This window comes from Camellia sinensis, chromosome 9 (genome assembly GCF_055761805.1).
Source record: "Camellia sinensis isolate YWXY chromosome 9, ASM5576180v1, whole genome shotgun sequence".
NCBI classification, from domain to species: Eukaryota; Viridiplantae; Streptophyta; class Magnoliopsida; order Ericales; family Theaceae; genus Camellia; species Camellia sinensis.
In genome coordinates this window covers 193,427,044-193,442,942 of record NC_138969.1, presented here as the reverse complement: position 1 = coordinate 193,442,942, position 15,899 = coordinate 193,427,044, and the positions used below count along the sequence as shown (strand labels likewise).

General features: G+C 35.7%; 2 protein-coding genes and 2 long non-coding RNA genes across 6 annotated transcripts; 2 read left to right on the top strand and 2 right to left on the bottom strand.

Moving 5' to 3' along the window:
• Nucleotides 1–351: 351 nt before the first annotated feature.
• On the top strand, nucleotides 352–13,359 carry LOC114271039 (uncharacterized). The gene is made up of 3 exons (XM_082889733.1): nucleotides 352–924; nucleotides 12,230–12,376; nucleotides 13,239–13,359. The coding sequence occupies exons 1-3, from the start codon at nucleotides 378–380 to the stop codon at nucleotides 13,280–13,282; spliced, it is 738 nt and encodes a 245-aa protein (XP_082745859.1). The 5' UTR covers nucleotides 352–377; the 3' UTR covers nucleotides 13,283–13,359.
• LOC145798926 (uncharacterized) lies at nucleotides 1,707–4,730 on the bottom strand. The gene is made up of 3 exons (XR_014340823.1): nucleotides 4,603–4,730; nucleotides 3,411–3,482; nucleotides 1,707–2,620 (listed from the first exon to the last, which is right to left on the bottom strand). It is a non-coding gene; the product is annotated as an uncharacterized LOC145798926 (long non-coding RNA).
• LOC114271026 (uncharacterized) lies at nucleotides 5,057–9,234 on the bottom strand. 3 transcript variants are annotated; one of them, XR_014340820.1, is made up of 7 exons: nucleotides 8,939–9,230; nucleotides 8,769–8,849; nucleotides 7,479–7,572; nucleotides 6,309–6,463; nucleotides 6,091–6,209; nucleotides 5,472–5,536; nucleotides 5,057–5,366 (listed from the first exon to the last, which is right to left on the bottom strand). It is a non-coding gene; the product is annotated as an uncharacterized LOC114271026 (long non-coding RNA). The 3 variants fall into 3 exon arrangements; XR_014340822.1 differs by having other exon boundaries at nucleotides 5,063–5,366; nucleotides 5,451–5,536; nucleotides 8,939–9,234; XR_014340821.1 differs by having other exon boundaries at nucleotides 5,063–5,366; nucleotides 6,091–6,180; nucleotides 8,939–9,233.
• A 45-nt stretch (nucleotides 13,360–13,404) lies between the features above and the next one.
• On the top strand, nucleotides 13,405–15,239 carry LOC145800077 (uncharacterized). The gene is made up of 2 exons (XM_082889732.1): nucleotides 13,405–13,964; nucleotides 14,734–15,239. Exons 1-2 carry the CDS (start codon nucleotides 13,536–13,538, stop codon nucleotides 14,986–14,988), a joined length of 684 nt encoding a protein of 227 aa, XP_082745858.1. The 5' UTR covers nucleotides 13,405–13,535; the 3' UTR covers nucleotides 14,989–15,239.
• The last annotated feature ends 660 nt before the right edge of the window (nucleotides 15,240–15,899 follow it).

Sequence of the window (15,899 nt, the reverse complement as noted above, 5' to 3'; positions counted from 1 at the left end):
GGAGTCAAAATGTATGGATTCATACATGAGAAAGATAAAGTGATATTTGTTAATAGTTTAACGGGTTTTGGAGTAAATAATCCAAATCAAAAAAATAATAATACATAGACATTCAATGATGGTTGGACAAATGTGTTATAATAAGAATTATAGAACATAAATTTAGAAGTGACTCAACCATTAATTCACTTAGTCTATCGCCTAATACCCATCTAAAAAATATCAAAATACTCTTATTGTCGAGGACTCCAAAATTTTAAGTTAATAGTTTGAGGATTCTAAAAATCTTGGACCACTGCTACATGTACTATTGCTCTTATAAAACAACATCTATATATACCAACTTATAAACTCTCTCTTCAAGCCTCCTCTCATTCATGGCTCACCCCACAAAAAATGAAAGGCACATAAAAAACAGAGAGTTATACAGAGCTTTGTTGAGTGGAAATGAGAACAGAGTAATTGAACTCTGCAAACAGGTCCAAAAAGGGCCATTACATGAACTAACCATACACCATGAAACAGTCCTACACATGGCTACATATGGCAAACAAGAAAAGTTGGTGTTGAGTTTACTCTGGGAGGTGCCAGAAACTGAAAACCACATGTTGGCGGCAAAGAACGATGTTGGAAACACCATCCTCCACGATGTGGCTACCTCCAATAAACTAATCCCCACTGCTCGGGAAATGCTGCGCAAAGTCCCCGCTCTGTTGCATGAGCGCAATAGAAGCGGGGAGACTGCCTTGGCCCGTGCAGCGAGGTATGGAAAGATGGAAATGTTCAAGTTTCTTGACGGTGAAGTCAAAAGAACTTTTACAAGTGATGGAAAAGAAGAAGATGGAGAGGAAGGGCATATAGGCTTTTATCGACGGGATGATAAAAGCACCATACTTCATGGCGCGGTCTATTCCGAGCATTTTGGTTAGTTACTACTCGTAAAATTAAGAGTATATTACACTTCTTCAAGGGTTTGGGGAAAATATTACAAGTTTTACATATCATTTTTCTATTCGTATGACTAACGAATTACTAAAAATAAAATTATGTGTAATTATATAAATTAAAATCATAGAGAGCTTATTGTAATTGTGCTAAACTTGGGAGATATATTATATTTTCTCCAAACTTAGGCCTCGTTTGAGAACAGATTATTTTAATAATTTTTTGATTTTTTATAAAAAAAAAAATATGTTAAAAAGTAGAGAGAGTGATATAACAATTTATAGTAACTTTTTAACTTTTTAATTAAAATATTTAGTCCCCAAATGAGGCCTTCGTGAAAGTCCATGCTATTTGCCCTAAAATTAAAGATAGGTCCACTGCTGGAAAAATGACTTTTAGCGGCGTTTTAAAAACGCCGCTATATGTATGAAAAACGCCGCTAATTCCTTTAGTGACGCTTATCACCAAACGTCGAGGACGTGGTCGTCGCTATAAGTTTATGACGCTTTAAAAACGTCGTAAAATTAGTAAAAACGCCGCTAAATGCGATAAATAATGATAAAATGACGTCATCCAATATTTAGCGACGTTTTTAAAACGCCGTGATAGATTTTTTTATTTTAAAAAAATGTCCGTTGGCACTGTAGTGGCGTTTTGAAAAAACGCCGTTATAGCTCTTTTTTTTAAAAAAAAATTGTTCTGAATCTGTTATATTTAACTAAAAAACATACCTGTAATAAAGCTGAAAAATAACAATAATATGAATAAAATTTTACAGCTACTTCAATATATTGACTAAATAAACATTACATGATTGTGTCTGAACCAAAATCAAACAACAAACACAATCAAAAAATAAAAAGAAAAAATAGGTTAAGTCATTTGCTTGCACATGCAGATGCAATGGAATAGTCAAGCATATTACACATCATTACACTGCAGAATAGGGATTCGTATTCAATTAATCATAATAGGTTCATGTACAACAAAGACAATTTTGAGCAGGATACATTCCCAAATCCTAGTCAACACAAAGGAATGCAGAGAGCCCGGTGAACAGTGGCGCTGACACCTTCTCCAACTTCTTCATATAATTTGTAATTTTCTGCATCATAATCCTTCACCTTCATCATAAAATGAAATTTAGTAAACCAAAGCAAAGAAGAATTGAGCATGATGCCCAGTAGTTTAAATGGGAAAATCAAGAAAAAGAATCCCTAATACCGCTTCTCTATATGCTCCAATAGCATGGAAGGAAGAAGCTCTTAAATATAAACACTCAATGTTTGAGCTTTCAAGCTTAACCCAACGGATAAATCCTTGATGGCATTCCTGCAACTACTGGGCATATCCAACTTAAGGATTAGAGTTAGCTGAGCTAAGCTGTTCCAATGGTTTAGTATAGATTTCAGACAAAAAAAAATAGCATTTGAATTATTCATCAATTTCAGACTAAGATTTCTACCTGACATATACAATTAGTATGGCTTTTTAAACATTAATTCAATGTTGTCTTTTAGATCTAGATTTCCGAAATGGATTTGTGAGTTTTAGTTGTGACCAACTAAAAATTAATGTAAAATTTTATCATACACCAACCTTCTACACTGAAGTTGAGCTGACTTCCAAGGCGGAGGACAGGATTCTGAGGGTATAAATGAGAACCAACTGCATTCTGAAGAAATTCACAATTTAACAGTGATTTTAAATTGCAAAGAGGACTACATAAAAAATACCAGAAAAGGCTTGCACTGAAAGCAGAATAAAAAAAATAATAAATTGAGGACTTATTTAAACATAATCTAGAATTATTATGAACTCATTGGAACAGAGAGAAAATCATAAATAAGCTCACATGCAGCCCAAACTAAAATTATCCATGTAAAAGTAAAACAATCTCAGACACAGAGAACTGAGTGATTCAAAAATAAATTTCTTATAAGGTTTTAATTTATAATTGCAACAAATAACTATCAGCCATTAGATCTGGCTTCAGCATTCACTTAAAGAATTCCAAACGTCTATCGTTTGCTGCTTGTGTCATCTAGCACAAACAAAAGCCTCTCCTTACACATTCAACTGTGTTGTCGTCAACAATATCCTAGTTCTAGACATCTAGTGTTTGGTGCTAATCTTGCACCACTATGCAGGTGTCTGCAAACAATCAAAAAAGTCAAACGCATGTATGGGTGCATACATGTGTGCACATGTGTATGGTGAGCGAAGAAAAATGCTACAAAGAGAATAGGGTTTTTAAGCAAAAATGACTGGACTAGTGTTTTGAATAATTTCTAGAATTACTGCAGTTTATAGAGGCAAGCTATTTTCAGGACATAATCATGCAAAAGTAAACATTTTTCTGCAGTTTTCTTGTACAATTTCAACACTCTAATATCCTATGAAAGAAAGGAATATCTGCTTTTAAAGGCACATATTTCCAGGATTTGAAGAGGATCAGCCGTTACCATAATGTAGTCCGACTTCTGCAGATTACTGTTGAATGATACTCGCACAAGAGCTCTACCATGTCGCACTGCCTTCAATCAGGAATAAGAATGCAGGAGTGAGAGTTACGGTATGGCCAGGCAAAAGATGGTTAGAAACATAGCTAAGACCATGTAGGTGCAATATATTTGTGCAAAAGATGGGAGTTTCCACATGAAAATGCTCTGACCAAACAGTAACATAAAAACAATAGACATCAACAAACCTTAAGGATTAGAGTTAGCTGAGCTAAGCTGTTCCAATGGTTTAGTATAGAGTTTAGATAAATGTGTAAAAAAAACATAAAATCACAGAGAAGTGAAAAAAGAAGAGGTGAAGGAAAAAGGACATGATTAGGCATTTGGATTATCTTTATTACCATTAATATGACGGGGAAGACTAGAAAGTAGAAACTAAAATGTAGAAAAGTTAAATGAAAGCAGTTTATGTTTCTATATTAAGCAATAGCATTAATGCTCTCATTGATTATTACAAAGGGCAACAATAAAAGCAATAGGTTGTAATGTTACATGTAAATTTAAGTTCAGACCCAATCTACCCCTCCTAACACCCAATAATGAGGGATAGGAATGGAATGAATGAAAAAACGAGATAAAGACACAAGGGAGACTTGTGCATAGGGTAAAATGTGAAACTGGTATAAGAATTTGTATAGCACATAAGAGGCAAAAAGCACCAAACAATGCTGTTTATATGGATGGTCAATAACATCATAAAGAATATTCAGTTAACTCATTGGTGGTTGCATTAAATTAGTGATTTGGACATACTCTTAAAGAAAAGGATGAAAAAAAGAAAAACTAAGTTGATGGACAGGTTACCTGTGCTCTCCCATCCCATGGAGAAGTAGGTAATTTGCTTTGGTGAACCTATTAAAGAAGAAAGACTCTCAAGTATCTCCAACGTAAGTGAAGAGAATGGACATCACATCGGGAATCAAGCACCACAAAATCTTCGTAAACCAAAAGATAAAGAAAACAATGTATCCACAACATAATACCTTCCATCAATTTGCAGGACCCGTTGGAGGCATTCAAGAGCCTTCTCTGAATTTTCCAAATCTTGGTAGAACTACCAAAAATCAAACATTTAACACAACGATAATTGTCAAGTTACTTCACAGATCAAAGTAAATGTGTTGACTTAATGTGCCTGTTTCTCATGAAACCTCTGTCAGATTTGTCCTGGGATGCAAATTAATTTGCCTGCCTTCCAGATTTCTTGCAACCACTGCTCTCATTTCATCATCAAAACCTCTACATTAAATGATTGCAAAGGAAGTAGTATCAAGGATAAAATGCCTCACATTCTTTAAGCCGAGTTCCTTATCTCTTGCAAGAGCCAATATTCTCCCAGGAGTACCAACAACAATATGAGGACATTCATTCTTCAGTAAATCCTTGTGAACCTTGATATTGACACCACCGTAGAAGACAGCAACCTTAATGTCAGGCAAATAGGTACTGAACCTCTCAAATTCATGACAGATCTGTAAATAATAAAAAGTAATGGTTAGTTAAGAAACAAAATCACATTATTGGAAATACAATGTCCAAGAACTCAAACAAATACGCCTAAATACTAACTTCCAGGTCTCCCAGCATACCTGGTAAGCAAATTCTCTCGTATGACACATGACAAGAGCAGCAACTTGTCCTGCAACAGGTTCAATCTGCTGCAGAGTAGAAAGAACAAACACAGCAGTTTTCCCCATCCCTGACTTTGCTTGACAGATGACATCCATTCCTAAAATAGCTTGAGGTATGCACTCATGTTGCACTGGTGAAGAAGGAAACAAAATCGGAGCGGATGAATCCTCAATAAGTATAAATGATCTTCCAGATCCTTTTAATGGAAAGGTTTAGCAAACCAGTTTTCTGGCCCAAATCATGAGTATGGAAGTAGCGTTTTTTTACCTGAAAAATATAAAATGCTTCAAGTTAAAAAAAAAAAAGTATGGTATGCACCAGCATGAAACTGAGTAGAGTGACAGGCTGAACTATAATTCTGAAACATCATACGAAAAGTCTCCAAATATGCTGGGTACCAAGATGTCCCACTTGCTACAAAAAGCTTAACAAGCCATCTGTCATCGCATGAACAAAAGAAAAAACTAGCAAACTAAGTTTCAAGCCCACTAAAACAAAAGCAAATAAATATAAATTGGTGAAATAGAATTGAAAAAACCAGCTTCAAAAGGTTTCCAAATTACGTATTTTGTAGAATAATGTCAAAAGTAAAGCATGCTCACAGGTAGAAAGCAGCTAAGTGGTGTACACGCAAGAATTCTACAATATCTTATACACAAACAGAAATTGATTCAAAATCAGCAGCATAACTCAGATAGCTTAAAAGTTCTTTTTCTTAATGTTGGACAATGAACTTTTACATTCAATAGATGATGGCATAATCAGACGTACATTACGAACTTACAATTCTTGTCATCCACAAATTTCCATGTCAGGCTCTGTAAAAAGAGCAGCAAATGATTGCAGCATTTTCCAACTTAAGATATATGACCCCACCTAACACTAATTATAGACTCGACAAGGCAACAAAATCATACAATCCTAGTTTCCAACCAGTGAATTAGGCAGTATGAGTCTGCGTATGAGGAGCATAAAGTTTTGAAGACCTTACTCGAATGAAATCGGTGAGGACGCATGAAGGCAGGATCTTGGGCGGCATGCAAAACGTGAGCTCGACTAACTCCCTCATCTTGTCAGGGGTCTGCGGCAACAATATGGTAGCAGCCTCATCTATACTCTTGACTATTAGTAAAAGTCTAAACAATCTAAAATAGATTCTTAAAATAAAAAATAAAGAACTCAGATAAACTCTATCAAACATAGACATACATGTGACGACGTCGGTCCATGAAGGTCACAGGGTGGTCTGAGTAAGCACAGGAGATGAAGGAGATGGTTTCGCCGAGAAAAGGCCATCCAAGAGTGCCTAAAGGAAGTGGGATTGGCGATCTTCTACAACTCCTCCTTTTCTACAATTTGAGTACCTGTTGCAACTGTGATTAAAGCAGTGTAAAGCAGCCCAATAATGAGCAAGCATAGAAAAAATCATACTGCATGTTCCACCCCTTACTAACTAATCTGACAAACTTAAACTCTCAAAACCTGATCCTCCATGCGATTACTGGAAATTCCTAGGAAAATAGTAAATTAAATTTTAACTCTTAACTCCTACAATTCATGTTCTTTTTGTTTCAACAAGCAAAAAAACTCCATGATTTAAAAAATAATAATAAAATAATTTCAAATCAGCCAAAACTTGTTGGCTGCTAGATTCTTGGCTATTTGGGAGCCAAAATCGTGAGAAACCTAACATCATATTTTAATAAATTTGTATCATTGTCATTGGCTCAAATATAAGGACTGGAAGTGTCACCATCGATGCCACATTCGACCCTATATACTTGTGCATCATCTTCCAATAACTATCCTTTTCCTTCGAGAAAATAATGATTTCAGCATGCATAAAATAAAGAAATTTCAATGTAGGTGACTTTCAATAGCATGGCAACCTAAGATATACACAAGCAATCAAAAGAAAGAGAAAGTTCTTATGGAGACCATTGCCTCCTCTCTAATTGCAAATATGAGACTAGATATCTAACAAGGCAAATCCTCATACTGACAAAAAAATTGAACTTGCAATTATTCCACTACACACTGACAAAACAGTACAGTAAATTACCAAACTAGGATACCTGCGATCCCAGATACAGAGGATTATATATATGCTATTATAGTTGATATAGGTTGAAGTAATTTTTCCAGAACAAGACTTGTTTGTCAGGACTGTAAACTCATGCTGTGGTGATGTTATAAAGCAACAAGCAATTCTACATTTAAGACAAATATACAAACCAGCTTACTTGCGGGCCAATATTTAATCTTCACAAGGCTTTTTATATATATATATAACGTTCTTTCTAAAATTTTGATAATGTAAAAATACTTTCAGTAAAAAAGCTTCACATCTTGAGAGAAAGAGAATAACACACAACTCACCTCCTGCTTCCATCTTCCTCTCTGAGCTTCCTCTTCAGCATCATCTTTGCCTCCCTCAGGATTAATTACTTCCATCCCCTCATAACCAAGCATTCTGGATGCAAGAAGAAAAAAATAGGCATTCATTGAATCATTACAGACTAAGATTCTTGATACAAAACATCAATTGCTTAATAACCTACATGACGAAGATTATAATGATGTCCCACATAGATTTCCATACAAAGAGATAAGACTTCAAATGCACATGACATTCAAACCACCAATAACAGCCTCGTATGAGTTACTAACAAGTTTACATGATGAAATAAAATTTTGAATGGTGTTGATCAAGTCTCCAAAAGTGAGCATATGACGCATAAAGAATCAATTTATTGTATTATGATGAAATGCAGGAAGAAAAAGCTGTATCCTTCATCTTTCCCCTTATACGGGCAGCAGAAAAAGATAAATGACCAACTGGAGCTATCAATTCACTATTTTTCTCCTTTTTACATGTCGTTAGGCTTCTTTAGTACACTTTTGTTGAAGTATGAGATCATTAAGCATTTTCTAAATCAATTAACAATATATAACCCGCATAAGACACACAAGAAGTTTTGGTTCTCTCAAATAATGTTCTATTTTTTGAAATATTTCCTTCTGTTTCACATTCCAATTTTGTAATATTCTTATTTTCATTTCAATGATGTTTCTGCTAATTTTTTCAATGGCAACTATAAAGAAAATGGAATAATAATAATCAAAACTCTACTAAAAATGTTAATCAAGGAAAGCCCTTTCAAGTGGATCGGCATATTATACATGTAATAAAGACCACTAGTTTTGGCCAAGAAAATGTGTCATATACTAACCAAATTGAATGGATGATAACTCTAAAATATCACATTTATCAATTTCTTTTTCAGAATAGTTGCAAGTACTAACATGATCAATAGCGCGTAAGATCTCCTAGGTTCCTTCTATCAAATGTTAAAAGACCGGACAGTAATTATGTGATTTCAGAATAACTTGAATCTCAAATGAATGAATGCTAGAACTGAAATAACAGCAAAATCAAGGGCATGAAAAAAGAAAACAATCCAGATTTATATTCTTTAATATTTTTTTCCCAGTTTTCTCAGCAACCAAACAAAGATAAGGCAATGAAACAGATCATATACAACTCATTGGTGAAAAACAATTACTGAAACAGAGCACATACAACTCATCAATCACTGAGAGAGAGAGAGAGAGAGAGAGAGACGGGAAGGAGGAGCTTCAGAGAGAGAGAGAGACAGTGGAGCTCACCTTAGTAGACGATGGTGCAGATGGTGGAGACCGATCTGAATCTCTGCGATGAAATCACTGAGATGAAATCGCTCTGAATCTCTGTGATGAAATCATTGAGATGAATCTCTGAATCGCTCTGATAAGGGTTTAGAGAGCGCTGAGAGAGAAAGAGAGACAGTGGAGCTCACCTTCGTTGGTTCTCGCTACCTCGCTCTAAGAATGAACAAGCGGTGGAGCTTCGAAATCGCTCTGAGATTTATTAGAGAGAGAGAGAGCGCTCCAGATTTGGGTCTTAGCTGAGTCTTAGATTCAAAATTAGGGTTTGAAAAGAGGGGGACACCAAGCGCGTGAGGCACAACACATTTGAAGGCGTTTTTCATATTATAAAACGGCGTCGTTTTGTTAAATAAATAGGTGACGTTTTATAAACGTCGTTAAATATTAAAAAAATGACGTTTTAAAATGCGTCGTTAAAAAAACGCCGCCTAAACCCTTTTTTCCCGTAGTGGTCTCAGTAATTGTTCCCTAATATGCATTTCAATTCTATAGACACAACACTTCAACTAAAAAATTTAGTAACACTACAAACGCGAAATATGAGTGATTATTAAAAAAAAAAAAAAAAAAAAAAAGTGATACATAGACATTTAATGACATTTAGGCTCGTGTTTTTAGTAATTATTTTGTAAAACATTTAGTGCACGCAGAATCCATATATGCTATGAGTATGAATACTTTAAAAATATAGTTGTATGAACACAGTCCACTTATCAATACGATTGCACGCCTGTAAGTGTGTGACTGAGATTTTTATATTTTACTCTACTCCAAAAATTGTATGAGCATTTTTTATATCAAGAATGCTACATCCGTCTAATTTATCACCGCTAAAACACCCCTAATGATGTGACATTGAGGTTAAACTCCAGAAGATGGAATGCTTGACAAATCAAAAAGAAGTTAGCTGCATGGAAGAGGAAAGTCTTGTCTTACGCTGGCCATTTAACTTTGATTAGGTCAATCCTCTCTTGTTTGCCCATCTATTTTCTATCAATCTTCAAAATCCCTGTGGGAGTAGCTAAACAGATTGAGAAGATTCAGGCAGCATTTTAATGGGGCAAATCTGAAATTAAGAAGAAAGTCCACTTGGTGAAATGGGCGGATTTAACAGCGGACAAGTCACAAGGGGGTCTGAGGCTTAGAAATCTGAGAGAAATCAATGCTTGCCTTTTGATAAAATGGTGATGGAGGTTTGGAGTGGAGGACAGAGCTATATGGAAACAAATGTTGAAGTGCAAATATGGTCTCGGTGCTGGTGGCTGGGTACCTTCCATTCCAGAATCTTGTTTAGTGTCAAGAATTTGGTCAGATGTTGTCCATCTTGGTGCATCTAATCCAGAGTTGATTGAGTACTATTTATCTAATTTCAAGCTTCTTGTAGGAAATGGGCAAAGACTTCTTTTTTGGGAGGATAAGTTGTTAAATAATCTGTGTTTGAAGGTGGAATTTCCTAGACTGTACAGGCTGTCTGAGGAGAAGGGTTGTACAATTATGCAAATGAATCATAGAAGAGGGTCAGCACATGATTGGAAATTTCTGTTTAGAAGATCTCTGTTAGCCTCGGAGGAGAAGGAGGTTGTTAGGTTGTAAGGGGTACTAAGGGGCACACATGTTCTTACAAACCAAGTAGAGGATTCTTGTTTTTGGATGGCAAACCCTTCAGGTTCTTACTCTATGGGTGTGTCATGGAAGTGGTGGATGCTGTCAAAAGATCCAGTCGTAAGTGCTGTTGATATGTTGTGGAAGAACTCTGCCCCACTCAAGGTGAAATTCTGCAGCTGGTTAGCTTGGAAAAGAAGACTTAAAACTTCTGTGTTTTTGAAAAGGATTGGTGTGTTGAATTCGGAAGCTAACACAGTGTGCTTGCTGTGTAAAACAGAGGAGGAGTCAATGAATCATTTCCTTTTGTCGTGTCCTGTGGTATGGAAATTATGGTCAGACATGGTGAAATGGTGGGATCTGGTTTGGGTGGTTCCAGGTTCAATTGAGGCACTGCTGCATTGGTGGGCTGGTTATAAATTCAAAAAGGAGATCCAACCATTGTGGAAAGTTGTTCCCGTAGCTGTTTTGTGGTCAATTTGGAAAGCTAGGAATGAATGCCTTTTTCATCAAAAGAGTGTTGATGGGTTTGATTTGGCTGAGTTGGTGAAGGTGAGGATAGCTCTGTAGTGTAAGCATAGCTATGGAGGTTTGCAGTATTCTGTGGAGGACATTGTATATAATCTCGATAGGATCAAAGTCTGATTATGTGGATGCAGGGCTGCTGGTTTGTGTTGATTTGCTGGGTGTAGTTCTGCAATTCTGATTTGATCTGTTGATGGGCTGGGGGTGGGTTGTTCTGTGGGTTTTGCAGCCCAGGAGCCCTTCTTGGTTTAGTTCTTGGTCCATTTTGCTGTGTTGCTGCAGTGAAGGTCTGTTGGTGCTGGGTCTGCTATGTGGTTGCTATGCATAGGTTGATGCTGGGAATGTCTGTTTATTTGGCTGCAGTGAAGGTCTGTTTGGTTGCTATTGTCTGATTACTTTACCAAGGTCAATAGCAAGGTTTGTTCTGGTTTTGAGCCAGGAGCTTAATGGAGGTCTGTTTGTGTTTGTTAAGCTGGATTGAATATGACTGTGGTGCAATCCTCCAAAATGGTGTATGCTACAATATAAACACTCAGAAGGATCCCTGTATCTATGTTGTTACTAGGCCTAGCAGTGGGCTGTTATTTTGGGTCGGTGTGCTTTGCATTGGTAGTTGATCTGTTATGCTGTTGGTTTGAGGGTTGGAGTCTCTCACACTGTTGGAGCTTTCCACTGGGATACTGTTAATGGGGTTTTGCTGATGATAATGAGTTTAATTTTCTGGGTTTTGTTGATATGCTGAGTTTCTCAGCTGCTGACCTTCAGTCTGTTGACCAAAACACTGTTGGGGTTGCTGATCTGCTGAGTTTCTCTTGGACTGCACTGATTTTCTGGTTTTTGTTCTGTTTTGCTTGATTTGTTCTGTTTTTTTTTTCTTTATCTGTTGGTTTCTCACCAACTAAGAGGTTGGAGCTTCGCTTAGCTCCAAGCTCCTCTTTATCGATGTATCCTCCTTACTTTGTTTGGTTTTCATCAATAAAGTTTTTCGTTTTGCCGATTAAAAAAAAAAAAAATTGACACTTGTCAAAAACATCATTGGAGGTGATTTTTAGAGGTGATAAATTAGGTGTTTCAAACATTTTTCCTTTTATATACAAAAATCTCAATCACACAGTGCATTTTTTTATTATATATTTTTGTGGCATATCAATTTTTTATTGGGCAAATTATGCTCATGATCCCTGTAATCTGCCTCGTGTCAATTTGGTTCTTATAATTCTAATTGTATCAATTTTGCTTAATTTTCTCTTTGATGATTATTGTTTTTCTTTGATTTTAATATGAATATCAAGCAGACTTGGCCCTTTATATTGCCAAAGAGCATGAATGTTTAGTGAGTGCAAGAGATGGAGATGGGTTGACAGCTCTTCAACTTCTAGCATGCAATCCCTCAGCATTTGAAAATGGAAGCAAAAGTTACCTAAAGCGGCTCATCAAATCTTGTATGATATTTTTAATTGAAGTCTCTCTTTTTTTTATAATCGATTCATTTGGTTGTATAAAATAAGTAAAAATTATTCAATATTCTTGAAATATCATTGTGACATGTGCACGTGATTTACTAACCAATGACGTCACATAAAAAAAGATGAATAAGTCCGATCTTGTCTCTCATCCAATTTGCCAAGATAATTCACGTCGGCTCCACTCATTTCATTGTTAGTGTTTTTATTGATTAAAAAACACTACATTAGTCTATTGAGAAGATAATTGAAGAATACTGAATCAAAACTTGTAAATAAGATATGGAAGCAAACCAATGGAGCACTCACTGTAATATTGATGGTGTTTGGGAAGTGAGTTTTTATGTAGATTTTAGTAGATGTAGGTTTTTATGAGATAAAAAATTTTTAGTGTTTGGAAAGATATTTGGGTTTTTATGTGGTTGGATGTGATGTTTGTGAGAGAAAAAGTGAAATGATTATGGGGTTGGATGTGATATTTTGTTTGGATGTGTTTTTTTTGGTTTTGCAAAACTTTTGTCTTTTAGTAGAAAAAATGAGAAAAAAATTTGGGAACTTACTTCCCAAACACCACCATTAAATTTTCTTCACATTTTAACAAAAGAGCTCCAGCTCACAAATGCGGATTAGATAGATCGGTTGAGCCAATGAAGCTCACACTAGTCTCACTCTGATGAATTGATCCATTCATTTTGTAAGTCCTTATATGTATATTATTCATAAAAAAATTATATTGATCAGGTAACTATACTCATATTATTTTGTGCATTAGATTAATCTCTCTTGCACTTTGCCACTTTGTACTTCGAAGTCTAAAAGTCACAAATATGGGTGTTTTCAGGTGTCTCAACTGAAGAAGCTTCTACAACAGAAGCAGGTTTATAGAAAATACTTTACAATCATGCTATACTTTTTACTCAATTTTAGCACTTGGAAATATATATTTTTATGCTATACACAACACAACTATTTCTGAATTTTTTTGCTTTTTATATTTTGAAAAGGTGAATCGTGTTTTAAAGTCCCTTTGTGGGAAGCGATTCGGGGAAAAAACCAGAAATATCAATCAGCAGTGAGGCTTGCCAAGTTCTTAATAAAAAGAGATACCTCATGGGAGGCTACTGAAACTGTATTAAACATGGGTATATCTAAGACCCACAAATATGGAATGGCCTCTATTTCCTCAGTCCAATCGGTAGGGAAGGAACACAAAACTGAGACAAGCCATGTGACGAACAAACCAAATACTGCTGAAACTGCACTATTTTTGGCTACTAAGTCGGGTATTTTGGAGATCGTTGAAGAAATACTTAATGTGTATCCTCAGGCAGTCGAGCACATTGATGATGACGGGCGTAGTATACTCCATGTAGCCATTAAGTACCGCCAAATACATATTTTTGATTTTGTTGAGAAGATGGAAATTCCAATGAGGCGGCTTATAAGAAAGATTGACAATGACGGGAACTCTATACTGCATATGATTGGGAGAAAGCCAAATGATCACTTTGATGAAGACATGAGAAGCCCTGCTCTGATATTGCAAGAAGATTTGCTCTTGTTTGAGGTACACTAACACTACTGACGTTGTTCCATTCTTTATGTGCATCAGAGTTTTAAATATCGCTCGATACGCAACGAAATTTTAGATTTATGATACCTTATTTATCGATATATTGGTTGATACTGTTTGACATATGATAGTATTGCTAATGCTAGATGTGCACATGCAAAACATATTATTCTTGCTACGTTTCCTTATTAAGCATTGGATTTGTGCAAGTTTGACGTTGTTGGATCAAATAGGATCTTGGTCCAACAACTCGAAGAAAATTTTCATTTACTATAACTCAGTATCATTTTACACTCTTAAACTATTAATTTGTAACAATGTGAATCTTCTATTAAGGATTCATTATGTAAATAAATGAAAATTTGACATGTCTTTCTCATGACATCTCAAATATTGTGAAATACTTAAAATTACTTTATTTTTTTCTTCTTTCCTTTTCTTCTACCCGCAGTGGCAACCAAACATGGCAATTGTCGTGTAGGCAGCCATGGCTGCTAACATGGGTAAGAGAAACAGGGAAAGGTGAAAGTGAAAAGAAGAGAAAAAGATGAATTAGTTCATTTTGTGCATTTCACAATATTTTAGAAGCCATGTGCAAGACAAATGTCAACTTTTCATTCATTTATATAACGAAACCTTAATGGAATGTTAACATTGATACAAACTGATAGTTAGCAAAATGTAACTTTTTTTGTTAGGATCTAAGAACCTGTTATACAAGTGAATTGAACAACATTCTCTTTGGATTGGCTATCCATTGCAGCGTGTGAAGAAGATATCTACAATCCATTTCACCAGACACTTCAACAAAAAAGGACAGACTGCTGACAGGCTCTTCGCTGAAAACAATATTGAGCATCGTACAGAAGCGAAAGAATGGCTAAAGCGCACATCTGAAAATTGCTCCATCGTCACTGTCCTAATTTCCACAGTTGCCTTTGCTGCAGCCTACACTGTCCCTGGAGGTCCCAATCAAAGCACCGGTTACCCACTCTCCTCGACCAACCATTCTTTGTAATTTTTGCTTTGACAGATGTCCTTTCCCTCACATTTGCATTGACATCCGTCATCACATTTCTTTCCATCCTCACCTCATCGTTTCGATTAAGTGACTTCAAGCATTCTCTTCCTCAAAACCTTATGCTAGGGATTACATTGTTGATCCTTTCCGTGTCAATGATGATGCTAGCATTTGCAGCGACAGTGATTCTTTTGATACGTAACAAGCAAGAGTGGACTAGAATTGCCATATACTCCGTGGCATTCTTCCCAGTCTCCATCTTTGCACTTACGTACTTGCCTCTCTATACTCAACTAATGAAATCATTCGCGTACACGCTCAAGAAAATTGGTGTGGCGCTTCCCTTGTTTAATGGTGGTATTCTTCGATCTTGGGTCGCCAAATCATTCAAATCTGGTAGAAAATCCAAACCCTCGAGGTCTTCTGCACTTCAAATCTCTCATGACCATGTTTACAAGTCAGACAAAGATTAGTATGTTTTATTAGAACTATTGCTTATATTGTATTTAGGTTGGCCTAGGAATGAAAAGAGGGAGGTGCATATATGTATAGTCAAAACAGCCTAGTTGTCATGTATGATAAGGCCTCTCCAATGACTGGTTATTGCTATATTTTAACAATAAATAGTGATAAAATACTATATTTTAGCCTGTTTGCATTGTCTGGCACAACACATTTTTCCTTTATTTATTTTTCTATTTCAACTACCGCTTCAAAATAACGTAGGGCATACCATATTATTAAAGTTTTAGCTTAATTTAAAGGAGATTTGGTCAAAATTATCTCATAATAAATTTTAATGTATTAAGGAGTATAAAAAAATTTTCTTGAAAAATTCAATATATACCACTACTACTAAAATATTAAACTTCAAAATAATATAACTTTTGATCTAAATGTCGATTTTT